The 18,483-nt window shown below is 36.4% G+C and overlaps 1 protein-coding gene across 4 annotated transcripts in view; it reads right to left on the bottom strand.

Annotated features, from left to right (window-relative positions):
• UGGT1 (UDP-glucose glycoprotein glucosyltransferase 1) overlaps positions 1-18,483 on the bottom strand; it is a 129,918-nt gene that overhangs the window by 45,378 nt on the left and 66,057 nt on the right. For 3 of the 4 annotated variants that reach the window (XM_023741372.1, XM_023741371.1, XM_023741369.1), the window contains exons 16-21: positions 17,324-17,459; positions 15,813-15,944; positions 9,946-10,110; positions 5,046-5,166; positions 2,618-2,716; positions 1,221-1,315 (exon numbers count right to left, since the gene is read on the bottom strand). In XM_023741372.1, coding sequence (XP_023597140.1) covers positions 1,221-1,315; positions 2,618-2,716; positions 5,046-5,166; positions 9,946-10,110; positions 15,813-15,944; positions 17,324-17,459 — 748 coding nt within the window. Of the gene's footprint in view, positions 1-1,220; positions 1,316-1,803; positions 1,828-2,617; positions 2,717-5,006; positions 5,167-9,945; positions 10,111-15,812; positions 15,945-17,323; positions 17,460-18,483 lie in introns of all 4 variants that reach the window. The other variant, XM_023741370.1, reaches the window with a different exon arrangement.

Raw genomic sequence — 18,483 nt, 5'->3', positions numbered from 1 at the left:
AACAGTTCTAAACTAGGAACCCCCCAATTGTCTATCAAATCAATTAAAGTCACAAGGAAACAGAACTATGTGGAATGGCCATATAAAAGAACACTACACGATTTGAAAAAGCAATAAAAAAGAACAACCTACTATTATTTGCAACACCATGGATGAATCTCATAAAATGCTAAGAAACTAAACACAAAAGAATATGTACTGTAGGATTTTGTCTAAATAAAGTTCAAATACAGGCAAAACTATTCAATGAAGTGAGAAGAAGGAGGGGGCACTGATTGTGAGCACAACCAGGTAAGGTTTTCGGGAATCTAACAGTTCTCAATTTCTTGACCTGGGTGATGGTCACATAGGTGTGTTCACTTTGCAACACGGTATACCCTATGATTTGTGCACTTCTTTTGTACCAAACACTTTACTTCAAGTAAAATATTTATTTTAAAAATTGAGGTCTCCCTCTCTACAACATGTATCAATTTGCATTACAGTATCCTATACATATACCTATCTTCCTCCACTAAAACTACAGCTGATTTAACTGTGACTTGGGCAGTAAAGGCACTCGGTGCATTAGATAACTGAAATCACCTGGATAATTTCCTTATTTCAGTAAGGCTTCCCAGGGCACAGTGTGTAAAGTGGACACAAGGTGGGCTGTGAGGTTTGGATGAATATCCAATCTGAAATAGCTCAGGAAAATGACTCTCTAAAAAGAATTAGACTTTTAACTGTTCTCCGCTGCCATTCACTCCAGTCCTGCTATTTATGTGGCGCATTATCTCTCATAGCCTCTCGATGTATATTCCTCTATATACCTAGATCTATTTCTATCCGAAAGCACACTCATGTGCCTTCCTGAAATTTCCCCCACATTAGGCCTCTATCTAAGGACCCTGTCTCCCCCACACAATACATAACACATCTTTGCAGCCTCTCTGTAGCAAGAATATAAACAGTCATGCAATAAAAACTTGTCTATGATGAGATGTCATTGTTTTTATCTTTAAAAAAATCTAGTCCCTTAATAAAGCCAGAATACTGCAGTCTTTTCTCACTTTTCTTACTAGCTGGCAGACTTCTGAAGAAAAACTGATCTTTTCCCTCAAGCATTAAGGACATAGGACGGTCATCTCCCCACCACAGCAATTATACAAGGACACAAATGCCCCATGAGTACAACTATGGCCTCAAACAGAAATACAAATGAAGTTGCACACACTTGCCTGATGTTTAATAGCATCATACAGTAATTGTCTTCCAGAAGGCCTGTCAAAATCCCCAACAATCCAAAAAGTTACTGGCCTAATAAAAGAATCATCTGTAGAAAAATAAAAACATATTGAGTTGGAGAGAAAAAGCACATTCTATGTTTCAATACTCTTATTAAGCCAAATGATTTCTGAAACCATGCAAAACGTAAGAAAATGACAAGTTTAGTAAAGATACAAAGCAAAAGCAGTGAAACTTCTATATAAGAACGAAAGTAGGGCAGACTTCCATGAAGCTTAATTACAAACTAGGAACATGCACTGATTAATTCTATTACACTTTGGGTATCCGTTAGCATGTAAAATGCGGAAAAAAATGAACTTGTAAGTAATTTATTATAATCTTTAATCATATTAATCTATAATTTGGTGAAATATAATTCTTCACAAAAATTTATCAGCATTGATATAGCCATTGGAACCCACAGGTTCCAGAAACATCACATTAAAATGTCAGTAAATTCTGAATTACAATGGTTCCTGAAACCACGTGAGATAACTAAGAAAACGAATAGAACATTCTGAAATTTTAAGTTACCATAGATTTCCTTGGAGGACATTCCTGGACAAAGGTAAAGGAAAAAGAGCAGAAAAGAAGAAAATATCATTGCTGTAATTCATGCCTACTACAAGAGTCAAAGCTCTAAATACTGCCTAACATGACCTATGCATTCATTCTACTCCTAATTCATACTTGGAGTGAATTAAAAAAATAAGCAGAAACTCCCATATCAGCATAGTGATTTCTCTGAGGAACCATATGGGGCGAATGCCTATACTTAGATATGTTTGGGCAACCAGAAATTCTCTCTGGGAGAATAATAACAGTAGGATAAAAATAGCTACCTTAAATGACAGTTCTTTGAAAGGGTAATGTGACTAGATTTGAAAATAATCTGTTCCCAATTAAAAGGAAATCATTTTATACAACCTTAGCCTAAATAAATAACACTTCATAAAAATCAGTTTAAAAAAATATGCAAAGCTTTCTAGGACTAAGTTTATCTTATGAAACAATCCTTTTACCTTATGTTGTAACTGAAGAGGCAAGTCAAATCACTTTTTAAACCATTAACCCATTTTAGCATCATAAATGTCTTTCCATTTTGAACCATGAAAGATTTTTCCTTTTGACTTAAATATGTAATATTATATTCATAGAAAGAACACTGGAATTTTTAAATACATACAAAGATTTAAATTTTAAACTGCTACTTTCTAGACTTGAAGCATTACAGAAATAATAATAAAAAAATTATGGAATCTCTTTCCCAACAGACACTAAAGATAAAATTATTGTCTCAATTACTAAAAACTTATGTTGAATCCAAGGTATGGCTAAAATGGATTACCTTTCTTCGTCAGATAGTTCATACTATTGGCTACAGCGGCAGTCCTGCCTTGAGAATCCAAGACAGTAAATCTAGCATAATCATCCACAAAGAAGTTATCTGAAAAAGAAAAAAATCAAAAGATTTATAACTAATATACCTCAATTCAATCTAATGTTACCATACTATAAGATTTATAAGATGCATATGAGTAAAATACATTGTTTCATGTTTACTGAACAAGCTCATAACATTGCCCCTATCTAAGAAATCATATTTTAAGACAAAGAAGCCCCTTCCTAACCTATTGGGGAAGGGACTGAATGAGAGAGAAAATATAAGAGCACGCTAATTTTCATGTCTAACAAAATAATTTGTTTTTATCTTAACAGAAACAAAAGGCATTTTCATCATTTTCGATCTGTATCGTCTGTTCAGTGCTAAAGGGCAATGCTCTTATTCATCATTTGCCCTCTACTCTTGCTAAAACCCCAGGTTCATCAAGTCATTCCTTGCTGTAAACCATACCCAACAATTTTCTCCTACTGACAAAAATGGTCTCAAGCCTGGTATCATGAACTCTCTGGCTCCAGCAATCTCTCTAACCATATGTGATACTAGACCCCCAATATGAATGCTACTTCTTATCACTGTTGTCCAGATACATCCTGCTTGCTCATCCATTTATCTAGTCTTCAGTCCACCCAGTTATCCATCTACCCTTTCAACAATGAACTGGGTATCTCCTATCTTCTCAGCCAGTGCTCAAGGAAAAGGAAAGCAATGGTAAGTAAGACAGTCACAGCCCACAACATCATGTGGGGGAGGGTAGAGGGCACCATGGCCTTAAAAATGAGTAGCCTGGCCAGGACAGGCAAGGCCATAGAGGCCCAGGTGATGGTGTTCAAACCACTACTAGACGAGGAGAATGCTGGCTCCTCTTACTGATTATCTCCACTCTGAGAAAGATCGCATCTTTGGCACCATGGACTAACATTGTTTCATAGCTGATTACTACAACACTCAGTGGAAAAGGAAATCAAAACCAACTCCCTATCCGTGAGTATTCCAGAGACAACCCTTTACAGGTTTCACAGTTTGATTAAAAATGATAGTAACAACAAAAACTTAGGACAAAAAGTAATAATGCTGCGTGCCCTGCTCTACTAAAACTTCTGATAAGAAACTAAAACCTGGCTGAGGAAACAACTTAGCTGATTTTCTGACTGGTTTCTCAAATTATAAGCCTACACTGCACTGTCCTCTACTTAAATGAAAAGAAATTTAAGTTTCAAGTATATTAGAGATAGTTGCCATACAGTAACAACAAAGAATGGATCTATACTTTCATCATACACAACAACAACAAATACACTTGGGTTGTGACTTCAGCATTACACATAATACAGTGAGGCTTTATGGTCAAATGATGATGTCTCTACCACATTTCCAGGTGTTTACTTAAGTGGCCTTCAGATTCTCAGTGAAAGGCGTAAGAAACAAAATGTACACGGGCTTAACATATCTAGCTCTTCAAAGGTATTCTTATGGAAACAACCCAAATGTCCACCAACTGATGACCTAATGAAAGGATAAACAAAATGTGGAATAGTCAGCTGACAACCTGATGTGACCACACTGTAAGACTCTTTGGAAAGAAGAAGAAATGAAATACTGATCCATGCTATGACACGGATGAACCTTGAAAACATTATGCTAAGTGAAAGAAGCCAGTCACAAAAGCCTTTTTATATGAAATGTCCAGGACAGGCAAATCCACAGAAACAAAGTATATTCAGCGGTTTTCAGGAGCTAGGGGAAGGGAGGAATGAAGTGACTGCTAATGGGTACGTGGTTTCTTTGGGGTGACAATAATATTCCAAAATTAGATAGTGATGATGGTTACACAATTGTGAATATACTAACCACCACTGAACTGTACACTTTAAAAAGTTGAGTTTTACAGTATGTGGATTATATCTCAGTAAAGCAGTTATTTTCGAAAAGGCGTTATTAGGTTCTCAGAGTAAAATCAGCTGACATTATTTGCTGACATCAGTGCAACTGATTCTGGATGAGGATGAAGAAAAATCAGTCGCTTAACTGCTGTATGGCTCGTAAGGCAGTCAACAATACAGGTCCATTCTTATTTTGCCCAACATCTGCTTAGTTTGGCATTTACATGGCACTGAATATTTTTCAAAGCACCCCCCCCCCCACCGTGCCCCCTTAAAAAAATCCATTTTCATGGTTTAACCCGGGAAGAATTTCTCTTATGAATTTAAAAGCACATATTATGAATTCAGAATACAACACGTTTAAATATAAAATTTTGTCACAATCTTGGGATATATTCTAAACATTACAATCCAACAAATGCAAACATTCCAAAGCACAAAGAAAAGGATATTTTTTAAAAGTCCAAAGATGTTCCTGAAGTGCTCCTTACTAGTTGCTGTTAAATCCAGGTACTCTCGCTCAGCTGTCAAAATCCGAGAATTGATTCGTGGAACAACATTTGGCTGATTCATGATATATTCAACCACATCTTGATTATGGGACAGTTCGCCCTACAGGAAAGAAAAAACAGACGGGGAGGGGTGTTAAACTCATATATTAATAAAAATCCATTAGGAACTAAAAAGTATTAGCTTTATACTACTGTCTATATATTGATAATAGCTAAGAACAGAAGTCACCATGTTGTGTAAGTCCCTGTCATTGCCAAAAGCAGCCCTGCTGGCGCAGTGGTTAAGTGCTCGACTGCTAACAGAAAGGTCAGTGGTTCAAACTCATCACCCGCTCAGGGGGAGAAAGATGTGGCAGTCTGCTTCTGTAAAGATTACAGCCTTGGAAACCTTAAGGGGCAGTTCTACTCTGTCCTATAGGGTCGCTATGAGTTGGAATAGACTCGAAGGCAGAGGTGTTTTTTTCGTTTGGTCATTGCCAAACATACATACAGTATCTCTAATTCTTCCAATAATATGAGGCAAGTATTGCTTACCACCATTTCAAAGATGAGGAAACTGAGGTACAGAAATGCTAAACAACTTACTCTAGGTTACAAGCTACTAAGAAGTAAATCTGAAACGCAAACCATGTTTACATAGTCTATCCACACACCGTTCTGTCCCCTTATACCTCAACAAGTAAGTTACAAGCTAACATAAGCAAATACCTACCCTGGGATCTGCTTATGCTTAGCTTCTCTCTAAGGGAGAGCACCCAAGGCCTCCCCTTAGATAGTTAATATACTTTGTATTAAAAATCATCCCAAACTTTTTTCAATCTCAGGCTTCCAAGTAATCCTACATCTCCAGAGTCACAATTTCATTGGGGAGGAGGAGTAATCATTTATCATTTATTATTTTTTCTTCTAAGAAATATTTTTGAAGGTGGTCTCAGAGCCAAGTATTACTAGCTGCAGTAACTTGCAAATTTTTCATACTTAAAATGTTTTACATAAAGGCATACTTTAAAGTGAATTTTAAGGAAAAAAAATAGATGTGACACAAATATACACATTCATGTCTAAAAAATTCCAATTAGGCATTGTTTGGGGGCTACTTATCCCAACAGAGATAACTCAGTAGGCAAATTCTCAAGCTATAACCTATAATGAGCATGTGCACTAACCACAAAACTCCAAAGACTTACTAAGCCCATGGAGACAACTTTGATCACAATTATAAATCTGAATTGATTCCAATTAGAAGCCTATCTAGCTCATGGAGGGCAGTTTGGCAACATATATCAAAACTGAAAATGTACATGCCTTTATTCCTGCTATTCTACATACAAGCACACACACACACACACACACACACAGGTTGTCTCCAGAAGGAAAACAGGAGTGGCAGCGAGACAGAAGTGAATAGGTGAGAGTTTCTCTTGATTTGTATCTCTTTGCACATTTTGAATTTTATAGCATGTGATGTGGATATCTTATTTTCTAACAGTGAATTTAGTTTAAAATTTAAAATGTATTATCCTTCGACCCAATTCCAATTCTTGGAATTTCTCCCAAAGAAATAATGTGTAATATATATATTAGAAATTCACTGCAGCACTGTTTGTAACAGTGAAAATATAAAAGAATACTCAACATTAGGGTATTAGATAAATAAATGACGGTTCATTCTTAAAAACAAAATACTAAGCAGCTGTTTAAAAATATTAAGATAAAATCTTATGTTCAGACATGCAAAACTGTCTACAATATCTTCAACTACAAAAGTAAGCTAAATATACATATATATGTTTGAATATACATGTAGATACACAGATATACTTCTCTAGGGATTGAGATGAAGGGAAGAACTTGCACTTTTTACTTTATACACTTAAGTATTTTCCTAAATTTAGTATCTGCTAAACATATGTATGAGCACTATTATTTCTGTCATAATATTTAAAATAAAACTTTTCTTATCTAGCCCAAACCAAGTTTTCTCACTGGTGATACAAGGGAAAGCAGAGGAATAGTAGCATTCACAGAGGCATTAATATTTGAAAATGGTCACTCTTATAAACAATCAATGTAATAGTATTTTTAAAAGAGGGAAAAAAATTCTTCTGAATTTTCACATTTCATAATGTTGCATAAGAAATGTTTTAAAAAGGAGACAGGAAAGCCTAAATGTTTGGATTGTCTTTATCTGTTCATTTATATCGCAAAGAAATAAAATAATTACTGTTTCTCCTACATTATTCCTACATTATTCTTAACTGAAGCTAAGTCAAAGTCATTCAGATAAAAACTTTGCCCTCATGTTCTCATTCTGGTAGCTACATGAAGAACAAATTCCTTAACACAATCATTAGCACCTATGCTCACTGATGTGAAGATATGCAAAGGTATTCGGCCAATGACATTTTGTTGTATGAATGTATTAACACTCAGCGCAATAAACAGCTTCTTAAAAAATATTTTTGCTTAGGGTTAATTTTATATCAATTTTATTTGATATTTGAAATATTTTAGAATGACATCAGTACAAATGGCAAAACAAACAACTCTGAAAAGCCCCTCTTCCATAACAGCAATGAGAGAGAATACTAGCAAAAATTGTCAAAATCAACTTTTCCAGAACTGAGGAAATTAACCAAAGGTTTGCAAAAATCTGAGCCGCTTTTATTAAGAAAAAGGCTGAACCTCTGTAAGAAAAGTGAGCTTTGTGGCATTCTAATTTGCCCTATTCTTATCCAACTATCCCCAGCTACACAGAAGTCCCACAATACAGGTGAAAAACAGCAGCCCAGGAGCCTGGGAGTGGGGGTCGGGGGCAGGGCAGAACAGGTTTGGAACTCCCTCAAAATACTACAGGTAGTCCTTAGGTTACCAACGTGATCCGTTCCTAAGTCTATCTTTAAGTCAAATTTGTAGGTAAGAGCAGGTACATATGGTTCTTATTGTCAGTGACTGAGTCAGAATCAACTCAACAGCAATGGGTTTGGTCTTTGGTTTAGTCAAATGTTTGTCTTAGCATATAGTATATGTTTTACCTTTCTATGCACATAAAATACTTAAGAAACACTTCATGAGCGGCACAAAGTGGTGTATGCATTTATTGAACTATTGTATTTAACTCAAATTTTTAATACAATAGACTTTATGGCAGTCCATTCTTAAGTACTAGCTGTCAGGAAGTCAGCAGACTGTTCTTAACCCAGGGACATACTTACTGTATTCTCAGAGAAGTAACAGCCTTTTCCCTTGGGGCATTTGTTGAAAACAACCAGGGGCAAAACTTTAACATCAGCATGCCAGAGGTGGCATAACAGTTGAGGCCAACTGCAAGCTGACCAAAAGAGTTAACAAGGAAAAGCTGGGGAAGAATGAGATGTCCGTAAGGGGCTTTGAAATTCTCTGCCATATTCCTTGGTATCTAGAAGGCCATGAACACAATACCAGTGCTGTGTATAAGCCCCAGAAAGACCTGACAAAGCCCTAAACTCTGACCTCTGACTGACCCTGAGGCTCTGCACAAGCAGGGAGTAAAGGCTAAGGCAGAGTTGTGGATTGTAAATTGTCTAGCTGAGTGCCGAGTGCTTGCTCAAATTAGACACACAGCCTCTCAGCACAGGCTAGAAAACCTAAGTGTAGTTACATGTCTTTAAGAAAATCTCTGTCCAATCATTAGCTGAACACTAAGCTAACTGAGCGCAGACACCAGAGACCACACGTGACAAAAGAATGCAAACTTTACAGAAGTAATTCAGGAAAGTCACTAAACAAACAGCAACAACAACAAATCCTCATGAGGATGGGATAGGGGGGACTGATTTCTAGAGTTGCCACATTATATTATTTGAAACATCCAGTTTTCAACAAAAAAATTACAAGACACGTAAAGAAACAAGAAATTATGGCCCATACACAGGAAAAGCAGCAGTCAACACAAACTGCCCCTAAGAAAACCCAAACACTGGACTCACTAGACAAGGACTTTAAATCACCTATTTAAATATGTTCGAAAACTAAATAAAACCATGTCTAAGAAACTAAAGTATTAGAACTATGTTTAACCAAACAGTATCAATAAAGAGACAGAAATTATGAACAAGAACCAAATAAAAATTCTGAAATAGAAAAACACAAGACTGAAAAAAGGGACATTACTACTCATCTTAAAGAAATAAAGGGATTTTAAATACTATATACAATCGTATACCAACAAATTAGACAGCCTAGATAAAACAAATTCCTAGAAAGACACAAACGACCAAAACTGACTCAAGAAGAAATAGAAAATCTGAACACACCTATACTAAATAAAGAGACTGAATTAGTAATATTAAAACTTCCCACAAAGAAAAGCCCAGGCAGAGATGGCTTCACTAGCAAATGCTAGCAAACATTTAAAGAAGATTAATAACAATCCTTTACAAACTCAAAATACAGAAGGAAACACTTCCCAACTCATTCTATGACACCAGTATTATCCTGACCCCAAAACCAAAACCAGTGAATTATATACTTTAAAAGGTTGAGTTTTTGTGGTATTTGAATTATACCTCAATAATAGACATGTGCATATAATAATATATGAGACTTTCCTCCGTCAAAATTCCTTGTAAATAGAACAAGTGTCTGTTAGAACTGCTAAATTCTTTGGAATTTTAAAAATAAATATTTAATCCTGAATCCAATAAAATTAGCTATTTCAAATACAACATACAGGAAGATTCACAAATATTTTCATTATAGCCAGACTTGCTAGGAGTCTGCAAACGAATCACTAGTGGTGTATGGAAAACAGTGCTGTTTAAGGAATTGTATATCTACTACAGAGACTACAAAAATGACCACATTCAGTTAGGCAAATCATTCTTGAAATGCCACTCACCAAGTACACTGCTCTTTGGAAGAAGGTTGTAGTCTCCAAGATTTTGTGCATTGTGATGGTTTCCAACTCATCAGGATCCAGCTGCTCCTTTTCAAAGGGCATCCCATTGAACAAAACCACAGGCAGTGGACCAACCCCAGTCTGCTCATAGTAGGCTCTTGCTTCCTGAAATACGAGGGACCACAAACAGCTCATTTTTAACCTTCTTCAGGTAAATGGAACAAAATATGTTTTTCTTCCATGTCTCTTCTAATAAGGAAAAGAAAAAAAACAGTAGAAATATGGTCATCAAAAAATATCTACAGCAATTTCTAAAAATAAACAGTGACATCATAGACAATATTCTACTGGGTAATTTTGAGATTTTTTTAATATCACTAATCTTTGCAAATTAGAAAGTGATTGTGTATGTATTATTTTAAGCAGCCCAGACTACCAAACTGAATTACATACACTATAGTCAGCATAGCCTCAAAGAACTTTATGCAATATGGAAATATTCTAACTGTGCTGTCCAATCTAGTAGTCACTGATCACGTGACCATTAAGCACCTGAAATTTGGCTAGTAGGGCTAAGAAACTGAATTTGGAATCTTATTTAATTTTAATTAACTTAAATTTTAAATCTGTGACTGGGACTACCATAATGGGCAGAACAGCTGTGTTGCTGTTGTGTGCTGTCGAGTCGATTCTAACTCATAACGACCTTATAGGACAGAGCAGAACTGCCCCATAGGGTTTCCAAGGCTGTAATCTTTATGGAAGCAGACGGCCACATCTTTCTTCCCCAGAGCAGCTGGTGGGTTCAAACCACTGGCCCTTCAGTTAGCAGCCGAGCACTTAACCACTGCATCACCAGGGCTCCTTAGAACAGCTATACCAAAACCAAACCCGCTGCCGTCAATCAACTCTTATAGACCCTACAGGTTGTAGACTACCATAAATTATTAGTGCTCCTAGGCAGAAAGCCTAAGATTAGTTACACCTAATTCTAAACACATAAGGGCCCATACAGTAACACCTGTAGAAAAGAAAACAAAGTTTATGGGAAAGCAGTGGCCTAAAAATGTGTTCTACAATGCACTAAACCCAATCTTTTTCCTTTTCTAGGACAAAAAAGTTCCTAGTCATGAAATGCCAGGGCAACAAAATGAAAAACTTTTCTGAAATGGATGCTTTTCTCAACTGTCAGCTGGGACTGTTTCCTCAGATTTCAACCACAGCTCCCAGACTAACTTTTCAGAGTAAAAAAATATGTTACTAGCCCAGATGGAAAGAGGGTTGCTTAAGAAATTATCTCATCCACCCTGTACTGATATTTTCTCAAAACAGCAGAATATAGAGTTGTTATCTGTTACCTTTTCTAAATAGAAAAGTACTTCACTTCAGTAACAAACAGCAGTCATCAGTAACAGACTCTAGTTTCTATCAGATCTCGCCACAGTAATAAATGATGCTTCAGATTATCTGATGGACTACAACGTGGCACAGTCAAAAGGTCTTTTTGCTTAATTCTACTGATTTCTCTGTATCATTGTTTCATAATAATCTTTAATTTATACTCTCAAAATCCTTACCATATTAATTCAGTTTTTTGAGGTTGCAACTATTTCACAGAAGTTCATAAAAACTCAATTTTAATGTAACGCGAGCTTTGAAAATCACCCCCCAGCCACCAATTGAAAAAAAAAAAATCACACTCATAATTCTAAGCAACAATAAACATTAGCACTGGTTTCCTCTGGAAAGGGAAACTGAGTGAAAGTCAGGAGTGGCAGGGAGATGCTTGAATATACACTCTCCTTTTTACCAATTGTCAAATAGTTTGAAAAGTCCAAATAACAGAAATTCAAATGTACACATTTAAATTAAGAGCCAAACTTAAAAATTACATGTGAGACAACAGCAAAAAGATGGAAACAACCTTGGTGCCCATCAACAGACGAATGGATAAACACATTATGGTACATTCACACAATGGAATACTACGCAGTGATAAAGAACAACGAAGCTGTGAAACATCCTATAACATGGAAGAATCTGGAGGACATTACGCTGAGTGAATTTAGTGAGTCACAGAAGGACAAATATTGTATAAGACCACTAGTATAAGAACTCAAGAAAAGATTTAAGCAGAAGAAAACATTCTTTGATGGTTACGAGGGTGGGGAGGGAGGGTGAGGGTTACTGAGTAACTAGACAGTAGATAAGAATTATCTTAGGTGAAGGGAAGGACAGCACACACTACAGGGGAAGTCAACACAACTGGACTAAACCAAAGCTAAGAAGTTTCCTGAATACAATCAAACACTTTGAGGGACAGAGGACCAGGGGTGGCAGTCTGGGGACCACCCTTCCAGGGGACATCTAGGTCAACTGGCATAACAAAGCATATTAAGAAAATATTCTGCATCCTACTTTGGTGAGCGGCATCTGGGGTCTTAAAAGCCTGCAAGCAGCCATCTAAGATGCATCAATTTGTCCCAACCACCTGGAGTAAAGGAGAATGAAGAACACCAAAGACACAAGGAAAGTACTAGCCTAAGAGACAGAAGGGGCCACATAAACCAGAGACTTCATCAGCCTGAGACCAGAAGAACTAGATGGCACCCAGCTACCATCAATGACCGCCCTGACAGGGAACACAACAGAGAGTCTGTGATGGAGTAGGAGAAAAGTGGGGTGCAGAACTCGAATTTCAGTAAAAAGACCACACTTAATGGTCTGATTGAGACTGGAGGAACCCCGGAAAGCATGGCCCCCGGGTTCTCTATTAACCCAGAACTAAAACAATTTCCGAGGCCAACTCTTCAGACAAAGACTGGACTGGACTATGGGACATAAAATGATACTTGTGAAGAGTGTGCTTCTTAGCTCAAGTAGATACATGAGACTAAACAGGTAGCTTCTGTCTGGAGGTGAGATGAGAAGGCAGATGGAGTTAGAAGCTGGTTGAATGGACATAGGAAATCAGGGGTAGAAAGGAGGAGTGTGCTGTCACAGTATAGGGAGAGCAGTTAGGGTCACATAACAATGTATGTATAAATTTTGTATAAGAGACTAACTTGAAATGTAAACTTTCACTTAAACTACAACAATAAACACAAAAAAAATTACATGTGAGAATTTTCTATCAACTGATTCCTAAAAATGTTAAATAATTAACAAACATTAGTTATAGGCAAAATCTTATGAATGAGCCACTCAAAAATAATAATTGAGATTAATAAGAATAACAATTGAGATTAATAATATGCATAAGATAGAATTTTTCCTATGTAGATTTGGAAAATACACCTATCAAAATTAGTTTTCTTCAGTTTAAAATTTTTATTTTAATTGCATTGCCTAGTTTTAGAAATAATTACTTTTTTCAAATATTAGACATAGGACATATTGAAGCTTCAGCTTTGTAACAAAAGGCACAGACACTTATAAGTGCAATGACATTTGCTAAAAGCATTCACTCTTCCCACTAAACCATTAAAAAAAATCCTTTCTTTTGAGCTTCTCTGTGTGGGGGCAAAGCTCCTGCAGTCTTAAAAATCTTTTTACTCCTTAGATTCTTAGGACTTCTGGCAACCCTTTCAACATCCTTGCCTTGAGAATACTTCTACTCAAGTAGCTAGGAATCAGATGGCCTAAATACAAATAACATGAACTGTTTATATAGAGAAGACCCTCTAAACAGTACAGACAAGGAAAATGTCAAAGTCTAGGAAGCCACTGGGGAGCTAGGTCTGCCATACTCCTATTAAATTCTTTAACAAAGACCTCAACACATAAAACACAACAATCTGTCCTGTCTAGTCAGTATTTTTCAAGCAAATACTTATGACACAGCAATCCTCCACATTTGAAGGACTACTTGCACTTTTTCCTTTAATGGGATGAGATAAAGCTAGAGCTAACCATTTTCCAAACATGAGATATGAGAAAATTGCATTATTTCCCTCAAATCGCTGGTATTCCCAAAGTGGCTTCCCTTTTGTTCCAATTTCACTTATTCTTTTTCTACAGAATACTTCTCTTGCTGTTTGTGTCAATCTGAAAAATCACTGGGCACCCACATCAATATTATTTATTTAAAAAAACAGAAGTGACTGAACAGAAAGCTGCAATGATGGAACCATTCTCACACTGAACTGAGAAGATCTTATAACCAGCTTCAACTCCAGAACTTGACTTGATATACCTTAAAATAAGCAGATTTAACACTAAAGCACAGACTCAAAGACAGGGAAGACGAAGAAAGCAGCAAGCTGTCTTGTCATCCTCTCAGATCTACTAGCTCCTGGTGTGAACTTATCTTTTCAAAAGCATTTTAATTAGTTTTGTACTTACTACATATAACAAACCTTAAATTTTTTATTTTTAGAATTTCACATTTGTCTCTTTTAAAAACTTTAATTCTCACGGTAGGCAGGTGTCACCCTTACTTTCAACAATCACCTTGTCTCCAAATTGGCAGAGCTGGCCCACTCCTCTGCGCCTCACCAGAGAAGGTGCAAACACCATAGCCTTACGATCAAAAGCTTACTGCCCTCACTTGTCTGTCTCCCTCAACTAGGCTGCGTGAACTCCTGAAGAGTAGTTACCACATCTGCTTCAACTTTCTAATATCCAGGCTGGCACAGAGAAGCTACCCAGTACTATTATGCGTGTTTAAAATTAAATCTTTAATGTAGTTTCTATTTCCTTGATTCCTTATTCCAAAGGATTTCAGAAATTTTGTGCAGACCCTCTAAAACCTGGACAACTTACAGCAGCACGTCTTTACCAATCTCTATTTAACAAATTAACCAGATTAACAATACTCACTATTAGAGCATGCACACTAGCTCCCCTCAGTTCAACAACGTGCTTAGCAAGGATCAGTTGTGTCTGTTCCCAAACCAGCTGCTCTGGTTATTAAAAACCACACAAGTTAACTTTATGTAAAATAATAAAATATGAGTGCAAAAATGAAAGGTTATTCTTCCCAAGAAAACAAAGTTGAATTATTAGGCAAACAAAAAATGCGAAAGGCTAAAAGCAACTGTTGTTGAATTAGGGGTGGGTAAGACAACTGTAAAAGACTTTGGAGGGAAATCATTAAAATCTAGAAGGATTCTATATTTAGATGAAGCAAATTATAAACAGTTCATTTTGAGTGTGGCTTGTGAATAACAATACAGCTCAGAACTCCAAACAAAGCAACCAAAGTCCTGTCCTGCATTAAAAAACAAAAACAAAAAAACTTGGCAAATAAATACATTTTTAAATGTTTTATTTAAAACAAAATGTTTTCAGAAGCAAATTCTGACTCCTTGCTTTACCATGGACTTTCAGTGAACTGGCCAACTACTGCTGCCACCTGCAATAGATAAGGGTCCTTTACTCTAGTTAACTTCTCACAAGAAACAGTATTATCTTTAAAAAATTCTAACGTATTTCTCCATTACCATACTTTGCCATTCTGTTTATCACATTTCTTCACACATTCCCATCCTTAGCCTAAAAAGACAAGTAACGTAAAATGATACACATTAAGCTGTGCATTATATGCTGGATCCACATTCTGATAGATATTATCTATGGCATACGTCATATAAGTACTACATTATATTGTAAAAAAGAAATCTGTTTTCAATTTAACAGTGACTATGCCGTCTAATAATCAACGACATCTTCACAAAACTAAAATATAAACTACATTTTCAAGCCCTGAAGAATAATCTGGTTTTAAAATTTATAATGCTAAGTACCTAAAATACTTTACCAGTTATCAACATTAACAACAGCAATAATCAAAAAAAAAAGGATGGGGGAGGGGGAAGCAAAGAACAGCACTGCAGTCAAATGAGAAGCACCGAAGAGTGTTTTACCTTCCGATTCTGATCATAAGCAGAATCGATCCCCAAAATGCTATTCAAATCTACATATGGATACTTCTTCTCCAGGACGCTGACCACATGTTCAATTTTCACCTTTTCTGCAGTCCTCACCTTGTTATATATCTGAAGAAGGAAAACCAGGTAACCAACTGTACTTTTAAATCCAAATTTCAAAATTTTCCATACAAAATATTTCTGAGTGTAGAGGAGAACACAGCTGTTTTTCTTAAAAAGTCAAGTAGGACAAGTTAATAATTCCCCCTTTCCATATATCCCCTTAAGATGCCTTCTTAGGCTAGAAACTAAACATTCTTAAAATGGCCCAATCAGTTGACAGTCACATGAAGTTGAAAATGTAAAAATGCATTACTTTGAGAAAAATATGGTTTTGCTTGAAGCTGCTTCAAGGATGGACTCTAAGCCCTGCTGCCTGGTATACAATGCCCTCAATAACCAGGCTCCTACATTTCCATTCTCTCAGTACTCTGCTCAAGTCATGCTAACAACTTAGCGTCACCACCTGACTCCTGTTTTTTCACCCAGACTCAACTGAACAACTTCCCACTCTAGAAAAACATCTGTGACCATCCCCAAGTTGATTGAGGTCCTCATGCTGCTACAGCCACCTGGGCTTTCCGTTGTCAGTTTGTCTCCACACTGATTAAATCACCTGTTGGTATGTACCACCTGTGAGACTTTAAGGACAGGAGTGAAGTCCTACTATTCTTTGTATTCCCTGCAGCTAGTACCAGGCCTGGCACACGGTGGGCTTTCAATAAATGCTAAGATGAATAAACAGATGTACATTTTAATTAACAAAAAATGCCCTTGACTGAATCTCTAAACAATAAATATGCATAAAAAACAGAACAGCAACATCATGTTAAGGGGTAAAATAAAAGTAGTAAAAATCAACTGTGTTAAAGACAGTTTTTTCAATAGTTACCACTGATCTATAAACAAAAGAACTGTTACTTATGAAGTTATTTATATTCAAAATGGAAAACAAACAAGAAACCAAGGAGAGTCCTTTGAATTTCAACAATACTTTAGATACACACAGAAATCAGAGCATTTCAGAGTTTCCAGTTAAAATGGAGAAACCAGACTCAAGAATTTTCTGACTTGATATCAAACTGAACCCTAATTTAAAAATCGTAAGACAATCTCAACACATTTTCTTAAACAGATATAGAAAATCTCACGTTTACCAAATTGCATTAACTAGTAATTTCAAACCACCAAAAAGCAGACTAAGTTACTAAGAAGCCCTAGTAGGGCTCCGAAGAAATCTCATCTTAGCTGAAATCACAGAAATCTATTATTAATGTTAGTGGGTCAATACGGTAAAGCTGCCCCTGAAATATAAAACACACACAGTTTGTGTGAAATAACTTACCTTACTTTTCTCTTCACAGAAATATAGACTGCTCTTACCACAGATTGTTTTTTAGAGTAAATTAGACTCAAAAATTCATTTGCCATTTTAAAGGAAGACATACATTTATCAGAGTTTGGAACGCATGATAATTGTCCAAGTCTTGGGCAACATAATTATACGCTCGAAGAACAGCCACTCCAGCATCTCGCATCCCATCGACATCTTCAGAGTCATTAACCACAAAGATTAAACCAATTCTGGGGGAGGAGGGGAGGAGAAGGGAGGAAGAGAAGAAGAACATGAAACTTTTTCCAAAGAATTCAACCTGTTAAAAGGAACGGCATTCACATACCACCCAAATATTGTAGCTAATAGAGAAAAATCACCCTTAGTGGAAACCAAGTTCACATCTGGCTCTAGCATGGTTGGCAAAGATATCACTTACAAAAAAAAAAAGCAAGCTCTCATTTGTACTCTTAAAACTAGCTGTATCCACATCATGAAAAGATTCCTTCACTGACAGGAATGTTGCTACAGTTTTAGGTGGAGGGTTTGTTCTGTTTTTCAACAAAAATCATTACGTAAAGTTCTAGGGGAAATGAGAATTTGCAGAAGATAAAAATATACAGAAAAGGGGATATTTTGAAATTCTATGCTGGCAAGTGAGAAATTTTAAGTAAATGGAAACCAGAAAAAGATTTACTACTATCCTTTAGCAAAAAGCTATAATCATCCCATAAAACAAAACGAGACTGAATGGGTACACCAGCCCAGGGGAAAGGACAAGAAGGCAGGAGGTGACAGGAGAAGCTGGTAATGAGGAATCCAAGGTCAAGAAGGGTAGAATGTTGACACGTCATAGGGCTGACAACCAATGAAACAAAACAATATGTGTATTGTTTAAGGAAAAACTAATTTTCTTGCAAACCTTCATCTAAAGTACAAAAAAAAAGCTACTATCATAATTAAAGTTTATTAAAATTTAAAATAAAGGACTAAACAATAATGAGATATCATCATTACATATCTACAGAGTGCCAATATGGTGGCCACTAGCCACATGTGGCTATTGCACAGTTGAAATATAGATATTCTGAAATGCAAATTAAAACCACAATGAGAAACCATCTCACCCCGGCATTGCTGGCACGAATCAAAAACACTGGAAATAACAAATGTTGGAGGGGCTGCGGGGAAATGGGAACTCTTATGCACTGCTGGTGGGAATGCAAAATGATACAACCATTTTGGAAAATGATATGGCGCTTCCTCAGAAACCTA

Source organism: Trichechus manatus, unplaced genomic scaffold, assembly GCF_000243295.1.
Source record: "Trichechus manatus latirostris isolate Lorelei unplaced genomic scaffold, TriManLat1.0 scaffold00179, whole genome shotgun sequence".
In the NCBI taxonomy this organism is placed as follows: Eukaryota; Metazoa; Chordata; class Mammalia; order Sirenia; family Trichechidae; genus Trichechus; species Trichechus manatus.
This window is presented reverse-complemented; position numbering and strand designations above follow the sequence as displayed.